The 19562-nt window shown below is 48.7% G+C and overlaps 1 protein-coding gene and 1 long non-coding RNA gene across 3 annotated transcripts in view; one reads left to right on the forward strand and one right to left on the reverse strand.

The window, feature by feature from the left end:
• LOC309615154 overlaps window positions 1-9820 on the forward strand; it is an 86616-nt gene extending 76796 nt beyond the window's left edge. The window contains exon 4 of the long non-coding RNA XR_014236546.1: window positions 6483-9820. This is a non-coding gene — a long non-coding RNA (uncharacterized lncRNA). The remainder of the gene's footprint in view (window positions 1-6482) is intronic.
• Window positions 9821-10845: 1025 nt separating this feature from the next.
• The window catches only part of PTDSS1 (phosphatidylserine synthase 1), a 64972-nt gene continuing 56255 nt past the window's right edge, over window positions 10846-19562 (reverse strand). For both annotated transcript variants that reach the window (XM_082364368.1, XM_082364367.1), the window contains 3 exons: window positions 14542-14610; window positions 13732-13801; window positions 10846-11949 (listed from right to left, as the gene is read on the reverse strand). In XM_082364368.1, coding sequence (XP_082220494.1) covers window positions 11840-11949; window positions 13732-13801; window positions 14542-14610 — 249 coding nt within the window. In that variant the 3' untranslated portion in view covers window positions 10846-11839. The remainder of the gene's footprint in view (window positions 11950-13731; window positions 13802-14541; window positions 14611-19562) is intronic.

Here is a 19562-nt window from a genome sequence, read left to right on the forward strand (position 1 = left end):
CAATGGTCTGTCATTGCCTGTTTGGAAAGCTTGTGGTGAGCAGATGCGAGGGGGAAGAACATTTGCATTCAAAAGCAAAAATAATTCCCCAAACTAAACTGGTCCCAGCAGGATAAAGTTAGCTGGTTGAAAGATAATTTTTTCAATCTGGGGAGAACCACCAATGGAAGTGCGTTTTCTCTGGGGCTCTTTCCTCATTAAAGCAGTCACCAGGCCTTGCAAGATACAGAAGGAAGGACATCTTTCCTAGACACACAGCAGACGCAGCTCCTGGCAGTCCAGACCCTGTGGCTCCGGAAAGAACCCCCATGAACACCACTGTCACCATCTGAGAACCAGAGGGGCTGTCAGGAAGGAAGCAACACATATGGGAGCAGGAACTCCTCTGTATATTGGCAGATATGACTAGACAGATCCAGGCAGCTCCTCATGGGGAAAGAAGCACAGAGCTGGGATGGGGGCCTGCTTCTGCAACCTGGCAAGGCACCCATTTGCAATACACTCTATTTGCAAGCTGTTCCCAGCAGGAGGGGACAGAGCTGCAGAGAGGGCAGGAGAGGGGCCGAGAGCTCCACGCTTTCCTTTTGGGGCAGTGCTCATAGGAATCTCCTGGATGGACTAAGTTGGCCCTGGCGGTGATGGATGCTGAGGCCACAAAGGAAGACTCATCATGAGGGAAAGAGGGGCCTGGCTGGTGAACTGGGTTCCAGGGGGACAAGAGTTGGGTCTGGGGCAGGCTGTATTTGAGACTTGAATGTCTAGTAGACTCCCTGTCCCTGGCACAGTCTCCTGCTCTGAGAACGGCTTTCAGGCATGGTGCCACCTGGCTGCCCAAGCGGGGACACTGCTACTACGGGGTGGGGACTGACAAAGTGTCATGGCCAAGTAGACAATTGTTCACCACCCTGTGAGGCAGAGTACCTGAGTCAGAGTGCTCCAGGGTCGATGGGACTGCCCAGTTCTTGGACTCAGTTCATGGAACAAATCCCTAATGTTCTTGGAGAGTTTGGATGGGATGGAAAAAAGACTCAGGGGGAAAGGCTACACTTCCTGATGATAATGGCATCTTGCAGTTTGAGCAATGAATTGGAAGAATCCGAGATGTGGTTTATTTGAACCTGCAGCAGGTGAATCACAATTCGTCCAGGTTCCAGAGGAGGCAGATTCACTGCAAAATTAGTGACACAACGCTTTTGAGTTCCCTTTCACTTGGCCTCTTCCAAGCCTCTGGGAGGTAGCCTAGCATTGGGGCCATACTGCATTTGCTTTTTTTTTTTTTTTTAATAAATCTGTTTGTTTTTTTTTTAATTTATTCAATTTTTATTTATTTATTTATTTATTTATGGCTGTGTTGGGTCTTCGTTTCTGTGCGAGGGCTTTCTCTAGTTGCGGCAAGCGGGGGCCACTCCTCATCGCGGTGCACGGGCCTCTCACTATCGCGGCCTCTCTTGTTGCGGAGCACAGGCTCCAGACGCGCAGGCTCAGTAGTTGTGGCTCACGGACCTAGCCGCTCCGCGGCACGCGGGATCCTCCCAGACCAGGGCTCGAACCCGTGTCCCCTGCATTGGCAGGCAGACTCTCAACCACTGCGCCACCAGGGAAGCCCCGGCATTTGCTTTTTTAAAAATCAAATTTCAAGAGTAAGAGCTTTTTATATTATTTTTTCTTCAAAAGGACCTCTACAATTTTGAACCCCAAATGGAGGGCTCCACCAAACTTGGATGAATCAGGAACCAAGGGAGAAAATCAGAGCATTTTGGGGAACCTTGCAATATCAAAACGGGTGCTGGGCAGGAGAGTGGATGCCTTTGGTACCTGTCCCAGCCCTTGTGCTGAGAATCAAGAAGTGGTCCCTAGTCATCACCTTCAAAGGAAAGCTGTCCTAAGAAACTTGAAAACAAGGTATTTTCTGATTAACACTCCAAAGGGGCTCTGCCAATTTCCACTGCTGGTGGAAGTTTAAGAGAAAAAAAAAAGGAAACAAGACAGCCCTCCGAAATGCCCGGGTGTGGGCCCAATGCACACAGGTAAAAGCACAGGCTGAAGAAGTAGAGGCAGGTCTATCACGCCTTCAGGGAAATGCAAATTTAAACAACAACAAGATACCACTAAATACCTATTAGAATGGCCAAAATCCAGAACACCGACACCACCAAAACGCTGGCAAGGATGTGGAGCAACAGGAACTCTCATTCTTTGTTGGTGGGAATGCAAAATGGTACGGCCACTTTGGGAGACAGTTTGGTGGTTTCTTACAAAACTGAATACACTCTTAGCATATGATCTAGCAACAGCACTGCTTGGTATTTACCCAAAGGAGATGAAAATGTATGCCTACACAAAAACCTGCACACAAATGTTTATAGCAGCTTTATTCATAATTGCCAAAACTTGGAAGCAACCAAGATGTCCTCTAGTAAGTGAGTGGATAAACAAACTGGTCCATCAAGACAACAGAATATTATTCAGCACTAAAAATAAATAAGCATGAAGGAATCTTAAATGCATATTACCAAGTGAAAGGAGCCAATCTGAAAAGGCTACATACTGAATGATTCCAACTATACGACATTCTGGAAAAGGCAAAACTATGGAGACGGTAGAAAGGTCAGTTGTTGCCTGAAATTCTGGGGTGGTGGGGGGGCAGGGATGAATAGGCAGAGCACAAAGGATTTTTAGGGCAGTGAAAATACTCTGTGTGATACTAAAATGGTAGGTATTTGTCAATTATACATCTGTCTAAACCCATACAGTGTACAATACCAAGCGTGAACTGTAAGGTAAACTGTGGACTCTGGGTGATACCGATGCATCAATGCAGGTTATCAGCTGTAACAAATGTCCCACTCTGGTGGCGGATCTGATAATGGGGGAGGCTCTGCATGAGTAGGGGCAGGGGGTATGAGAGAACTCTCTGTATACTCTGCTCAATTTTTCAGTGCACCAAAAACTCCTCTTAAAAAAAAAAACTCTCTTTAAAGATAAAGAGGGGGAATTCCCTGGTGGTCCAGTGGTTAGGACTCCACGCTTCCACTGCAGGACTGCAGGGGACATGGGTTTGATCCCTGGTCGGGGAACTAAGATCCCGCATGCTGCACAGCCTGGCTAGATAAATAAATAAACAAGCAAATAAATAAATGTCATATGAGATGGACGATGGTATCATTTAAAAAAATAAAAACACAGAGTGGAGGCAGCAGGACTTAACTGCAGACCCAACTGCAGGCCAACGTGCAGCTGGGCCGGAGGACTCCACGCGGGATTCCCGTGGAAACAGAGGGAAGTGGAACAGCCGCCCACACCTCGTGTCCATCCTGGAAGGGGTGGTCCTTGGCCTCTGTCCCACAGCCCCACTCAGTCACGTGCTCATTCAGAGCATTTACCGGGCACCTGCTCTGGCCTGGGTGTTGGGGATGGACACTGCTAGGAGCCTGGGCTGAGTCCAGGAGACCTGAGACAGAACTGCCACTCAGAGGTGGATACAGCACACAGGGAAGGAGCACGTCCATGCCCATCAGGGATCAGGGGAGTTTCACAGAGCACAGGGCGTCTGAGCTGAGATTTTCAGGACGATGAAACTTACCAGGCAGAGTGCCGGGGGCAGACGTTCCAGGCGTGTCACAGACGCTGTGGAGCCTGGAAATGTGGTGTACTTGGTGGGCCATGGAAATGGCGGGTGGGGGGGGTCCCATAGCGCTCTCAGTGGGGGGTGGAGGGCACGAGGAGGGGCAGGGGGTGAGCAGGAGCTGATGCTGGACACACGGCTGAGTCGGACCTTGCTGATCCGTGAGACGCCGAGGAGTGTGGGCTCAAGCCCACAACTCCTTGCTCATCAGGTACCAGCCCCACTGCTTCTCTCTGTAAGGCCTCTCCAGTCTGTCCTCCAATAAGGATCTCATGAGGGACGGATCAGATGATCCAGGGAAAGCACCAAGCATGGTGTCCAGCACATAGTTAGCGTTAGTTTTTACTATCAATTGTTTTGCCACGTAGGGCAAAAACACTACCTGCCAGTCACATTAGCGTCTCAGCAGAAGAGCCGTTGGGTGATGCCAGCACACTAAATATAAAGAAATTTATTTGGAAAAACTAAACATTCTTTTCCCCCCTCTCTCAGTCTGAGCAGCTGCTCATTAAAGGATTTTTTTTTTTAAACAAGATACAAGTAACTGTTTGCAATGATTTTTTAGACGAGATCGGGTGCATTCGGGGTGGTATGGCTGTAGTGCGATGATTTTTTAAAAACCAAGGGTCAGAAAAGGACAGGCGGGAAAGGTTGAGGCAATGAGTCCAGTGTATGATGTGGACTTCTGTTTTCGTCCTTGGGCCACTCTATTATACCCATCTGGGGTAGATTTCACGGCACTGGCCATCTCCGCAGCAGCGTACCAGAAGGTGTATGCATGCCTTTGTTCTAAACTTAAACGGCAATTCTGCTGTTCACGGCAATGTTATCTGAAAAACCAGTGGCAATACAAGTTGATTTACAGGCCAGCAATCACATTTTGGAGCATTCATTACTCAAGGACTCCAATTTTTCTCATTTCCCTTTATAATTTTAACTTACAAACCTTAGTCTAAATATAAGCCTGGCTGTATTAGTCAGGGTTCTCCAGAGAAACAGAACCAACAGGAGAGATACACACACACACACACACATATATATGTCTATACATATGAGGAGAGCTATTATAGGAATTGTCTTTCACAGCTATGGAGGCCTAGAAGTCCCACAACCTGCTGTCTGCAAGCTGGAGAACCAAGAAAGCGGGCGCTGTGATTCAGTCCAAGTCCAAAGGCTTAACTGTGTGTATGTAGTGGGGCAAAGGGGGAGTTTAAGTCCTAGTCTGAGTCTGAAAGCTGAAAACCAGGAGCAACAATGTCCAGGAGGAGAAGAGGGATGTCTCAGATCAAGCAGGGAGAGAACAAATTCACCCTTCCTCTGCATTTTTGTTCTATTCAGGCCCTCAATAGATTGGATGAGGCCTGCCCACACCGGGGAGGGCAATCTGCTCTTTACTCTGTCTACTGATTCAAATGCCCATCTCTTTCGGAGACACCCTCACCGACACATCCGGAAATAATGCTTTACTAGCTGTCTGGACATCCCTTGGTCCAGTCAAGTTGACACATAAAATTACCCATCAGTTGACGTGTACATATTCTATGGCCATCACCGCTGGGCTTATCTTCACCTTCTCTTGAAATTACTTAGATGTACATACACAGAACCTTCTGGCAGAGACACAATTTTGAGGAACGGACCTGCAGCTGAGGATATCCTGGTAGTCAAAACGTACACGACATCCACTCAGAGATTTCTGAGAACCTTGGCTCTCTCCTCCATGCCCTACGTGTGGTCTGGCTAGTCCCATGCTGAAGCTGAGCCTGGCATTTTGTGAATCAAATGTGGTCCAAAGAAAATGACAGGAAGACATGAAGGCGAGCGTGGGAGTGAATAGGTGCTTGTAAGCCTATATATTTCTGTGGGTGGACACGCCTGTGATCTCAAGCATCATGTTCTCATGCACCCTCCTCTGCTGTCAGCACACTTCCTGAGCACACTTCCTGACCACACGAAGAAAAACACAGACCCATCAATTTTAATAGATGCTCTGGCAGACTTGGGCTGTTCTAACAGTAACTTGGGACCCTGGGTGATTTTGCAGCTTTCACCCATCATTTTGAACTGGGTCGAGGTTGGGTTTAAGGGCAAAAATGCTGAAGGCCAGCAGAATGATCTCAGGTACTGAATTCTGTGGTCAGAGAAGAACAGCAGGAATTCACCTGGTGACCAGCGGCTCCTTCCTGCCTCAGAGGAGCAAGCAGCTGCTTCTGCCCTGCATGTGAAATCTAAGCCTGGAGCTGACCCACCCCTGGAATGAAGATTCAAACCCAGCCGCTGTTTGGTCTTCAGGATGAGTTTGCAGCGGTTTTCACTGCTTGCAGCAGCGGTGCAAGTAGAAGTAAGAAGTCTGTTTCCAGTGAGTGAGCAGACCTTGACTGCTAAGAGGGACAGGAAGAGAATTTCAAAACATCTTACAGGAGAAACCTCCTCCTGGAAAGTCAAAATTGGGGGTGGGGTTTGCTTAGTGACAACACCAGGGGTTGGTCTGGAGCAGAGCGACCAGATCGGCAGGCTGATGACTGTGGAGGTGTCACTGTCACCTAGAGTTCTATCCCTCTCCGTGAAGAGAGGCATTTCAGTCTTGGGCCAGTGAGTCATCAGAAAATGCTATTTCTCGTTTTGGAAAAAACACTCTAACCCAGTGGGATATTTCACTGTTATCTGTTCTCCTTAGAAATATGGTGATGGTGGCAGGGGGGGGAACACAGGCCCTTAGAAATTAAAGCCATATGGATACCATATTTAAAGAAAAAAAACACAAAACACAACAACCCAGGCCGTTACATTATTGCTGACCATAGGAATTCAGTATTTATAATTTACATTCTTTCCCATACTTTTTGCTGTTTTTCAGAAGTGGAGAGCAGAGGTTTATGGCCTCGCCAGATCGTAAATCAGATTCCTGAGGGCAGAGGGAGCTGCTACGGGCAGGAGGAATTGCCTTCTGACAGTTTGCAGAATGCACCGAAAGACCAGGAGAAGAACCCAAATGGAGAGAGATGGGACCCTGCTTCAAGGAGCCTGAGACACCAGTTATTCCTTCCACCAAGCGTGCAACCAGCTGAAATCACACGGAGAATCAACATCTGCAGCGGCCTGGAGGTTTGGCCATCGCTAGTAAAGCGAGCACCAGGGCTAGGGGAGGCAAAGGCGTGGGCGCCCCCAGGGGCTCCTCATCAGCCATTTGTTGGGGCTGTCTGGGAGCAAGGCAGGGGGATAGGTGGAGGCTCGGGTCCGGTAATGGGGCTTAAGACATGTGCCCAAGAATTAAGACAAGGAGCCTGGAGTCGGAGAAAAAGCGTAAGGCTCTGGGTTGATCTGACGTCCCCTAGTGGCGGTGTACTCTTGGGTCAGGTACTTAAGCCTCATGACCCCGGAAAACAGGGATTAACAGCAAACTCACAGGACTGAAGAACACACATACATCCCAGGGGTGTGTGTGTGTGTGGGGGGGGGGTCACAGGGACCCCCTTTCCCTGGAATTAGAAGTGCTGCTCTGGCACTTGGCTCTCCAGCAAAGCCAGCTGAGTGCTATGGTGGCCACTGGGGAGACTCGAGGGAGGGAGGGGTTTCCCAGAGCCCCATCCAGAGGTCTTTCGAAGGATCCCAGTCCTTCAAGCGCCTTTGGAAGATTTGTTAGCGGTGGCCCTAGTGAACTCATCCCTCTGCTCTTGGCCTGGATTTCATACAGTCTAAGAGAAGGTAGAGGATTCTCAACATTTTGAAGCCTTTCCCAGGATGCATCCATAAAATACCTAATCAGCCCGTGAATATGCAGTTGGACTGATGAGAATGAGTCAGGCAAGTGGGAACAAGAAGGTTTACAGTCCAGATTTTCCAGTATGGATTGTAACATAAATCCTGCCTGCCATTTGACACTGTAATTAAGGCTATAATATGTATACTTCAGACATGAGAATGCAATATTTTAGGTCTTTGGTCTCAGGTTTATCTACTTTTCTTTTAAAGGCAAACAAACCTTATTTCCTGTGCTGTAAAGCCACACGAGTCCCCTTTACTCAGCGTCCAGAAAAGGGGTACACAGGAACACTGGTATCTGAGGCCCTGGGGAGACTGTGTGGAGGGACACGAGGCCAGGCACATCGGAGAAAACCTTCCTGCCATTTGGGGCATATGGGTGTCCACAATTTGCAGGCCCTTGGAGAACGTTTTCAGGGCATTCCAATAACAAAACAAGCAAACAAAATTAACACCTGGGGCTCAGGAGGTTCAAGCATGAGCCCAGAATGGCTAAGGAGGTTGGGTGGTTGGTTGCCATCAGCTGGGAAAGCAAAACTCTCAGGCAAATTCTATTTTCTGAATGATGTTTCTGTCCTCACTGGGTTTATGAGAAGGGGATGGAAGAAAGGGAATGTCAAGGTAGACAAAACTGCAGATGAATTTCTGAAAGGGATTAAAGGTGATCTTTAGTAAACATAGGTGACAAGGAAAATTTTACATTTCCGCATTCCCACACACTAAAAAAACAAAAACCAAAAATATACACATCCAACTATTCTCCCCCTTCTTTGGTAGACATTAATAAATAATTCCTCTAAATTCACAGAAGACAGCAAAATAAAAAAGCTGTAGGTATTTATTGCATCAAAGGTAATATCCGAGTTCAATTAAAAAATTTTGTAACCTTCACCTGTGACAGTCCTAGCATCAGGTTTAGAATAAAATGTGATAAAGCGAAATGCTGTAAAAATCTATTATGGGCTAGCAACGAGACTCTGAAGCCCATTGGTCTTAGCCATTACTAATGCTGAAACTCACAAAGAACCAAATCTCAAATATAACCCTTGCAATGCACATGCACAATGAAGGCAAGAGATGCACCTGTAACGAAACACTGATGAACAGAAGTCTTGGCTCTCCTCACATCTTGATTTCAATCATAAAAGTGGGAAATACATTGAGGATTGCAATTACCTACCTGGGGGATACCTGGTTTTCACAGCAATAAGAACTCTGTAAGTGAAGCCCACCTGGTGAACACGGGGTAACACTAAGCATAATTCAAAGAGCACAGAGCACACAAATTAATCCCCCCTGTTTAAAGTGCTCACTTCCTCTGGTTTCCAATGGTTAAATTTTTTCTTTTCCACCCTGCATTTAGCTCCCCCTGTAAGGGCCTGACTAACTGTGCTATTATCAACAAATAAGGCAACCCAAGGGTCCAGTTCCAAAGGGAGACCCCTGACAAAAAGAGGTATCACTTAGAGATGATGCAGAGCGGCTTCAGACGGGAGACCAATAGGGCTGAACCTGATGTATTTGGTAAAGAATTTTATTTTATTTCTCCTAGGTGAGTACTTTACTCATGAGCTCACTACAGAAGCAGTCATGGTGAAAATAAGACTGGCAGTTATAGGATGTCTTTTATCATCAAAATGCTTAAAACAGGTCAATGAAGTGTCCTAGCATTGCTGTGGGAGCAGTTTGGCCAAGGCTTTTACAAATGGTGAAAACAGACACAAGAAAGGCAGGGAAAGGCCATGGAAAGACCAAGAATGACAAAAAAGAAAAAGTACTCAACACTCCATGCCATGCTACATACAGAGAAATATACGTCAAGAATTCTTCGCGCATTACTTCCAAAACAATGGTGCCTTTTAAGAGGGCAGTTTGTAAATGGCAAATGTGAGATCACTTGCAATCAAATCGTTTCTGATACTAAATGACAACTCTGATCTATTTTCATCAATTTGAAGCCCATTTGCACAGAAATGAGTGGAAAAAGTAGACCAAACCCAGCAGCACAGTTTCTAGGAGGAATGGCAGCCGCGGATCTGGCTGGCCAAGGAAAGCACTAGTTTTGGAAACACTGTAGTCAAGAGCTCTTACTGAAAGGGAAAAAAGAAAGATTAAACTCAAAGAAAGGACCCGGGGCTTCCCTGGTGGCACAGTGGTTGAGAATCTGCCTGCCAATGCAGGGGACACGGGTTCGAACCCTGGTCTGGGAGGATCCCACATGCCGCGGAGCAACTAGCCCCGTGAGCCACAATTACTGAGCCTGCGCGTCTGGAGCCTGTGCTCCGCAACAAGAGAGGCCGCGACAGTGAGAGGCCCGCGCACCGCGATAAAGAGTGGCCCCCGCTTGCCGCAACTACAGAAAGCCCTCGCACAGAAACCAAGACCCAACACAGCCATAAATAAATAAATTAAAAAAAAAAAAAAAAAAAAAAAGTACCCGGAAAGCAGCTGAGGACTTTCCCGGCCGTTCCGTACAAAGCCACTGAGGAAAGACTGTCTCACGTGCACGCTGCTTTCACGTGACCCAAGGAAATCCAAGTCATCGCAGGTGGGCGGGTGCCTCCCCTAGGCCGGCCTTGGAGAAGGAAACGTCTTCTTCAGCTGCACCTGGCTATCGATCAGAGGAGGGTTAAAGCGCCAGAAAACGAACTTGGAGACACTCAGGGAGGTGGCCCAGCACGAGGAAGTGGAGTTGAGGCCGACGATGTACACGGTGTCCGTGAAGCACAGAAGTGCTCGGAGAAGCAAAACGAAACAAACTCACCTACTTTCAAAGCCAAACAGATTTTACGTCGTACCTCTGTTTAAGAAAGGCCTCTCTGATGGGTGATAAAAGAGCACGTGGGTCTATGGGACGAGCACCTCTTTGCCTCTCTTCAGGACTATCACGGGAAGGATGGGGCCGCTGCTGGGACCGCACGGGCACCAGCCCGGTGACTGGCGACACTCACCCCTCACCCCGAGCACAGCAGGTGATGCTCGCTTTGCGTGACTCATTTAACCCCTTCACCCTGGGATTCTTTTGCAGGAAAAGAAAAACATGACACTTCTATGGGTAAAGACTTCCTTAAAGGGGGAAAAGACATCGAAACCTTTGTGCTCTGTGAAATGGGGGAACAAAAGGGTTGCTTTCAGCAAGTTTATATCTGCAGGAAAATCAACTGGATACCGGCCACTTGTTAGAGAAAAAAATCCAACTTGGTTGATGTAACCGTTACCCTAGTAAGAAAACAATGACTATCTTGTTCATTTCCTATTGATCACTTGGGAAGGTTAGGAAAAGGGACATGTGTCTGTAAGCCCTCTAAAGTACACATTTTCTTTTCTTTTCTTCTCACTACGTAAAACACATACACATTCATATTATCCTAAAGTCACTTGAAAAATACAGTGATTGCTTACAAATAGTGGAAAATACCAATAAGAGGCAAAGAAATGAGCACTTTACAGAGACAGAATTTGATGGGCTTTAACGTGAACCGTTTTATTTAAAACAGGGATCCATCAGAAGTGGTGAACTATCAGGGTCAATGTTCTAGAGCATGGCACGGATGGATGAAAGGGAATACTCACCAGCACCTCACAGGGGACTAAAAGACAATGTCAGCAACACACCATGGAAGGAAAACAAACAAAATGGAAAAGGCACCTGGCGGGGAGGGGCCGCGGTGAGCACTGCCTCTCGGCAGGTCCACGCCTGTGCACTGTGGATAAGTCTGGACAAGCGACACTGGAAAGGGAACAAAAAGGTTCCGATCTGAAGCCCAGGATCCTACGTGGGTAGCTAACCTTTCCTCAGCCTGGTTTCCACCCACCGCTGTGTAGTTTCAGGTCCTAAAAAGGGGAGAAGGCTGCTAAAGTGTAACACAAACTCTCCCCCCACTTTTTTTCTCTAGAAAAAAAGAGAAACCTCCCCCAATTCAACTTCAGCGGTGGCTTCTGAAGGCCTGTAAGCATCCTGACATAGAAATAAGAAACGACAAAATAAAAGACAGATAAGTGGCCTGGTCTTAAATCAGTCAGTCAAACGGAAAGGCAGATTCAGAAAAAATATGAAACCTGGTGACCAGTCCGTCAACTGGCTGGCTGGTGCCCTGCCTGAGTGAAGATGTTTAAACTGCATCCACAACACACGCAAGCACAGAACTGCTTCTGGCAACTGAGTAAATAGCTACGCTCTCCTTTGAGCGCTGTCCTGCTACCGGTGACCACGTGCCAAGTGCTGAAGTTACAAGAGACACCCGAGTGGCGAAGGACCCCCCGCAATGGTCTGCCCCGTGTGGCCGGGCCTGTGGGCAACAAGACATATGCTCTCAAATGATGACCCCTCCCAGCCCCCGCTCCTTCCCGTTCACGCTATGTGTTTCGACCTCCCCCCAGGGAGGTCCAGCCGATTCCGTCCCCTCCCAGTTCGAGCCACTCCCTGGAACATCTTTGATTAACCAGGGTCTTTCATTTCTTTCCAACTCCGTTGGTGACTTTTGACTTGGAATGTCGATTCCTTCTTCTGGAAGAATGGCTCTCGCTGTTGCCTGGATGCTTGGGTGGGCCGTCTTCAGAACCTGGCCAAAGGAATCGGGACACACCGTCACCGTGGGCTGTGGGCTCCCGGCTCGGGCCTCTGAAGCCTCTGATTCCGGCTCTCCCTGCCCGGCCACCCCACCGCTCCTCCACTGACCCTTGTGCGCCATCTAGTGGCCTCGTCAATGAATCAAGGCACAGAAACCCCGGCGCTGAGCTAGCACAGCTGGGGCCAGGGTGTGCAAGTCAGGGCTCCACAAAGACAGGAGCGTCCCGAGGATGTTTACATTCACACCGTAGGGTGGATCGTGGTCATGGTGATGGGGACCAGAAGTGAGAGCACAAATAACATCGAAGCACAAAGGAGGGACAATGAAAACAAACCACGTGGGTGTCGAGTCTACCTGAGCAATCAAAGGACGCATCAACTAGGTGTCCACACCTTGACCCGCTACACACCACTGTTTCTAAACCCCTAAATTGGAATGGATTCTTGACTTGGCAAAAATCAAAGATATTACATGCCCTCAATGGTTTGATCTGGAAGCCACCTTTACAAATCAGGCCCCTGCCGCTGCAGGGATGGTGTCGTCTGTCACGCTCTATCATTTGTGTGGGAGCTTAGAGAAAGACGTCTACATTGGCGGAGTGCTGGGCAATCAGCAGGCATCAGCCAGGTGGAGGCTGGAGCCAGGGTAGTGGTGGGGTGAGGGTGGGCATTCCGGGTAGGGGTGTGTAAGGCCTGGAAGGTCATCGGAATTTTCTGGCATTAGGCTGGCTCTGCCCTCGGGCTGAACACGTGGAAAGCCTCTGGCTGAGCAGCTAAGCCAAAAGGTTCTCTGCTCCAGGGCTCAGATTTTTTTTTAAACTGTCTATCTTTCATTTAAATATATCTCTACCATTGTTTATTTCTTTTAGTCTTTTCAGTGGAGAACCTGGAATTGCCACAGACTGATCTCTAGGATGGTTCTGAATAAGGGAGCCCTGGGGAACCCCTGTGCCTACCTCCATCAGCATTCTATATTAGGTAGCTGATTCAGGAGAAACCATCTCAAACAGGGTGACCAGCACTCGCTAGTGTTTTCCCCAGGGACAGCTGTGATGAGCTTCACCCCAAAAGGACTCAGGAGAGCAACTGCCTCAGCAGTGCTTTCCCCTCCCTCGTCCCCGCTTCTCTGAGCAATTCTGTGGGTTAAAATTCACGGGCTCTGACATTCAGTTCTCTTCCTTCGGTCAAGCCCACAATCAGCTCATAACTGACATGGAATTACTATCCAGTGGAGCCTCCTCTGGGTCACTGTTCTACAAGTCAAATTCTTTAGGATAACCAGGTGGCCCCAAATCTTTCCAAAATGCTCCTTGGAGAGAGGCCAGTGGGAGATCCCTGACTACACTGTTGAGATCCCTCTTATGCTGGTCTATCTCTTGAATAAACACGATTAAGTCGATCCACCTCTTTGGAAAGGTTTCTCCTCCTGGCACACGACTCTTCCTAACGCTTTTCACTCGTGATGAAAGCCAAGAGGAAGAACATCCCGATCAGGATGCCTGAGACAGTGGGATCTCGTTACATTTTCCTGTCTCAGAAAAGGCAGAACCACGTGGCACCTCTTCTTACGAAGCAAGTTTCTTGGGCAGAACCTGTGAGCACTTTGCATGTTTCTTAATAAGTAACAGGAGACATGCGTTGAGTAGGTTTGAGACCCTTCAGGGCATATATTTATAAACATTCGGAAGATAAGCATTGATGCTAAATCCCTTTCCTGGGCCTTGGGAGGGAGAGGACCCAGGAGAGTTTTTAACAATGAGCAAGAGACAGATACCTTTTGTACCTTTCCCGTGAGGCCAGGAGATATCAGGGCTGTAGGTGCCATCTTCACACTCTGAGTAGGTCTAGGGAGAGAGGCAGGCTTAGTGGTGGAATTTCAAGTGCTCCCGGGAGGAGGGGGGCCAGCAAACAAGCGAGGCTGCTCAACCCTGTCCTCTCCCGGGCTGGGGATCCCCACCAGCAAGTGCAGGACCACCTCACGCTTATGCTCTCAGCTATAAGATCAAGGCTATATCCCAGGTGATGCAGAATACATCTTCTAGAAAGCGCCTTTAGCTCCTTAGACTAAAAGTATGAATAAAGGATGAAAGCTGTTATTTTTACTTAAAAAAAAAATTACAGTTGACAAGACTGCTACAGCATTTTAAGCCCACTCACATCTATCCTCTACCTTAATCTTCATCTATTATGAAGTGGGCAGGGCAGGAGTTTCCGAATGGGAGCCCCAGGCTGGGATACAGGAAGAGGCCTGCACAGAGTGAAAGACCTAGCTTTTCAAAAACTGCTCTGGGGCTTGCCATGCAATTTTAAAAAATATATATATATAAACAAATAATTAAGCTTTAACACCCTTAAGAAATGAGGATAGAAGTCCTGACCTATTGAATAGGGCAGTCACAAGCAAGGATGGCAACTGATAGGAAGTGAATTCTGAACTGGCTACGTTTCTAAAGTGGGGAGACTGACACCCGGCTCTCACTGTGCCGTACATGCCACATCCTCATGTGAATGTGCTCTGGGCTAAAGTGCCAAGCAGGACGTGGTTAGTTTAAATAAAAGACCATCTCCACCTTCCCTTCTATACCTTTTCTCGGTGACCGTAGTGCTCTGCATACCAAACCATGCCGTACAGACACAGGAAGGTAGTGAAAGCCTGGAAGAGAAAAACAAGCACAAAACCATTTTATAAGTGAGGGTGCACAAAAAAATTCCATTTCCCGGAACTTCAGGGTTTCAATGGGAATTCATACACGATGGCTCGATGCATTTCTGCCTTCTCTCCCGGGATGCCGGTTACAGAAGGGCTGGATGCGGCAGAGGTGAACCCTGGGGGGCAGCAGGGGGGGCACCCCTAAAGCTTTCGGCAAGAAGAGTTCCGATGAGGCCACAGTTACCACTGTGACTCTACTGTCAGAGTGAAGATCATTTCTAGATGTGGGATCAGGTGGGATGCATTTTCTGAACAGCTCTGCAGGTTCTGCCTAAGACAACGTATAGGACTCTACATTGTATTTCTTTTTTTTCCTTTTTGGCCTGATTTTCACAGCCCATCCTCTGCACCCTGCTGCCCATCACTGGAAAGAGTTAAAAGGACTTAGCTTGTCAGCTTCTGAGGGGAAGAGGATTTCTGAATGAAAAAGCAGTTTCATTCAGTCTGGGGTCACAGTGGTGCCGGAAGGCATTGAGGACACACACCCACGTGTAGGTGGCAGACCCCAGCGGGACATCGCTGCCCTGGGCTTGGCGCTGCTTTTTAGTCTCAGTGGCCCCGCTCTGACCCCAGTTCTGGCTGCTTTTGTTTTTCTCAGTTAAGTAGATAGGAAACTAAAGAGAAAATAAAAATGTCTTGTGAGCCCTGGTGTGAAAAGAGAATGGCGTGGTCCATGGGTACCCAGAGGCCAGGATCACCTCCGCTTCCCCCCGAGTGTGCCCCACTGGCCCCCCTGCACCCTAAATTATACTCTAATTTAAGGAAAAAAATAGCACCTAAGAATCCAAAGTTTAAAAATGTGTCAACAAACTACAGGTCGGGGAAAACTTCCTGGCTGCCTGGACTCAGCAGTGAGTTGGGCCAGGCCCTCCAGCCAGGCCTCCTCTTCCCCTCGCGACTGTAAGTGAATCACCAAAACCCAACCAAACCAAACTGCCCATCCTGCCATGACATTTCTTCAGAATTCCTTGATTTAGGAACCCATTGACAGTGAATCCTCCTCAAGGACTCCTAACCTCCATCTCTTCCACTGCATTTCCTCTTGGGGACCTGTCACCTTGACCCAGTCGTGGGAACAGTTGTGAAATCATGATGGACTCTTCTCTTCTTGAATAATTTTAACTCTTTCTAAGAATCATAACTGTAGATCTAGAGGCATTGCCTCTAGATCGTTAGTTTCAATTCCCCTCATTTCACAGCAGAGGAATGAAGGCTCAGAGAGGTGACTGCCTTCTCAAAGACACACAGCTAGAGTGTGGCACGACTGAAGCCAGAACACAGGTCTCTTTATATCCCTGGATCAAATTTCAGGGATGGCTATCGAGATAAATACTGATTTTATGTCTACACTTCTTTATATCTCTATTGATCTGTCCACTCATCCATTCCTGGAGGAAGAAAAGCATCATGGGAAGAGCCAGTCCCATCCCACCCCTCTGCACAGCCCACAGCCTGGAGGGTAGAGCCAAGACCGCAGGGAAGGCCGGGCTGTGCGTTCTCATCACCGCAGCTTGTAGTCTAGCCCTGGCCCAGTTCCTCAGGTCAGTGACGTTCACTGAGTGTCTGCTGGGCGCACAGAGTCACCTTAAGTCTCAAGAAAGAAAGGAGTCCAAGTGCTCCAGCTGGCCATTCTCCTTCTACATCCATGAAGTGGGAATAGCGGCATGGTGGAGAGGTAACATGAAATATAAGAAGACCCACTAGTTCATTTTATATTAAATCCATATGCAAACTGGTATAAATTAGGAATTTTTTTAAAAAGCTCATATCCCCCCCATCAAAAAATTAGGCAATGAATGAATATATTAAAATTATAGAATGAAAACTACTTCTAATCTTTAACATATTCCAGTACTTGTTCAGATTTCTAATATACAACCACCATTAAATGTACGATTTTCACGGCATGGCAAGAGTGGGAAGACTAGAGCATCCGCAGTGTGTAAACCTACGTGTATGTCAGCTCCTTGACAAAGAGCAGAACAGGTCGGCCTAGGTTTCACACGGAGGGCAGGGAGGACAGGTTCCACCTCCGTGGACCAGTCAGTGGCTGTGCAGGGTGGGGGTGGGGGGGGCCGCTAGACCATGGGAGCAGTCAGGGCTGGGCTGGCTGTCACTGTGCATCCTGCCCACCAGAGGGCAGGCGTGTGCGGCTCTTCCTCTTCCTCCCCCAGTTTCCTCCCTTCCCCGGGGAGGGCAGGCGGGCAGCTGGGGCTGCTGTAGCAGCAGACAGCTGGGCAGAGCTGGCTTTGCAGCGGGGCAGGCAAACACTGGCAGGTGCTGGGAGACAGATGCTTATCATCACGATCGCCATGCAAAGGGCCTGCCGCAGCTGCCAAGTTTACCACTTCACCTGGGTACAAGAGGCCCCTTTTATACACTTGTCCCAGGAGACAAAAGCTTGTAATTTATGGGTTTGCAATCACACCTGTGGAAATCTAGGCAAGTACCCACTTAAAATGTCAAGGCCTGGATTTAAAATGACAATTGTACGGATTTTGTTTAAATAAAAGGAAGAAAAAAAGAAAGAGAAAAACGTGAGGGCTGAGAGCCCCAAGGCAGCACAACCCCCCCCCCCCCCGCCCACCGGTGTGGCTTCCACGCTATGGTAAGGTGTGCTCAAATTCACCCAGACTGATCAGACAACTGGTGCTGGGGCAGCTTCTTAACCAGCATATGGGAGCTTTACTTCCACACTGATCTCAAATTCTGTGTACGTTCTCCTACCAGGCAAGGCGAATAATTGGGGGCTTTGTTTCTCTTAGTGTGGAGGCCTGGTGTAACTCAACGCTCTCTTACTCAATAATGTTTGCCTCACTCCTAAGATTGAGACCAATCTTGATCTCTAATAAAGGCCATGATTATAAAAACGTGCCAGGACCTTATTTCCACTCTTTTTCTCTAACTGGTAAATGTGCAAGGCAGTGGGGACCCCTAATCATCCCAGCCAAAGGCCTCTTTTCAGGCCAGGTCTCCCTCCATGGCATTCATCACTGCTAACACTAACTGGGGGATTCTGCTTATCTTCAGAGTCCTCTTTCCTGTGGCTGTTTCTTGCCCTTGGCCTGGCCTCTAAAATGTGGCTGTTCCCCAGACGCCATTCTCAGCCAGCTTCTCCTTCCCACACTATGTTCCCCGACTCTAACCGACCCAACGGCTCCAACCGTACCCTACACACGGATGCCTCCCACCTCTTTCACCTCCACCACCGACCGAGTCTTTCCAGGGCTACTGGACAGACCAGAATTTCCAATGACACAAGACACCTTCACTTGTAAAATCTAAGGGTCCCTCACACCAACTCATCTCCTTTCGAGGGGCTTCTCTGATATCCTCCAACCTGTTACTAGCACCAAAAGCCACCAGTGGCACAGATAGGAAAGCCTGGAGTTGCCCTCCCCAGCTCTAGGAAGGGGACGGTGTCTACTGAGTTGGGCTCTTTAGCTCTCGGATCCAGCCCTTTCTCTGCATCTTCAATGCCGCTGCCTTGGATAGGTTCTCACTGAGGTCCCTCCAACACCCTCAGGCTCACCCCTTCTCCAATCCCCTCCCCCCCCATACTCTCCCACTCTCCAGCTGCCCCGTGAGACAGTCTTTCCTCTGAAAAACCTTCGAATCTCCAACCAGGACACACAGAGCCCATCCTACGCAGACGATCCCCTCCGCCTCCAACTCGTTCTCATTCTTGCTCCCCAAACAGGTCGCCGTCCTCTTGTGCCGCTGGCACTGGCATGGCTTCGAGTCTTTGGACGTGCTTGTCTCTCAACCTGCCTCTGTGTCTCCCGGTCTTTGTGCCTTGACCTCAGTCCTTTCTCCTCCCTGCGTTTGCCGAGTGTTTCCTGTGCATCAGACACTGTGCTAGTGTCCGTGGGGACAAAAGGACAATGGAAACTTATTCTTTGTGAGCAGGAAGTGCCATATTGAGGAGACCGATATAAATACCCCAGATTACATCTCACTGGGGCTGAACTCAAAGAAACATGTACCAAATGCGACTGGTCCCCCGAGGAGGGAGTTGTCTAGTCTGCCTTGCAGGTTAGAGCGTATTTCATGGAGGACACGGATTTAAGTTTGGTCTTGGCATTAAGATTCACCAGGTAGAGAACGCAGGGAAAAGCACTCAGATCGGGCAGAGGAAGCCTCCTGGGTGAAGGCAAGACAAGTCTGGAAGGATGGTGGGTTGAGGTAATTAGGAATAGTTTGGCGGAGCCCGAGCACAGGGTACAGGGGGTGGGGGTGGTGAACGATCCAGAGAGTGACGGCCCTAAACACACAAGCAGGACTTCCTATTTCAGCTGGTAGGTCTGTGGTGGGGATGTGGCTCCCTTCTTGCTGTTTCTGTCTACACAGAGGGAGCTTCCCTGGTATAACACTCCTGCTTTCCCTCACCCCTCGCCCCTTCCCCAGGGAGGCGAGTAGCTTAACTGCCTAGGGAATAACAGATAAGGAAGCTGGGCGTCTCCCGTCTTTCCCTCTGGGTGCGAGGCCACCAGCACAATGCGGGGGGCCTGCTTCCTGGGGCTGCAGAGGAAGCGTGTCTGCTTCTGGGGTTCACTATTCCGAAGCCCCTTGTTGGCACGCACCTGAAGCTGATACTGAAAAATGTGGACTCTCAGTAGTAAAGCTACCGTTCTGTCTCCATAGCCCTCGTCCATCCTGACTATCTCTTAACTGCTCTGAACCTGGTGGGGGGAAAATGTTGTACTGTTAGGCCCTCTAGGCCCCAACAATAGGGAAAATGATTCTACGCAGGGCAAAGGGATTCCGATCGGAATTCTGGAAGATCACTCTGGCAGCAGTGTAGGCAATGGAGGTGAAGGGCAGAATGGAGAAAATGGGTGTCTAGAGGGCAGAGGCAGTGGGAACAGAGAGGAGGGGATGGAGCTGGGCCACCC

The sequence above is a fragment of the Balaenoptera borealis genome (genome assembly GCF_965194805.1).
Source record: "Balaenoptera borealis genome assembly, chromosome: 17".
NCBI classification, from domain to species: domain Eukaryota; kingdom Metazoa; phylum Chordata; class Mammalia; order Artiodactyla; family Balaenopteridae; genus Balaenoptera; species Balaenoptera borealis.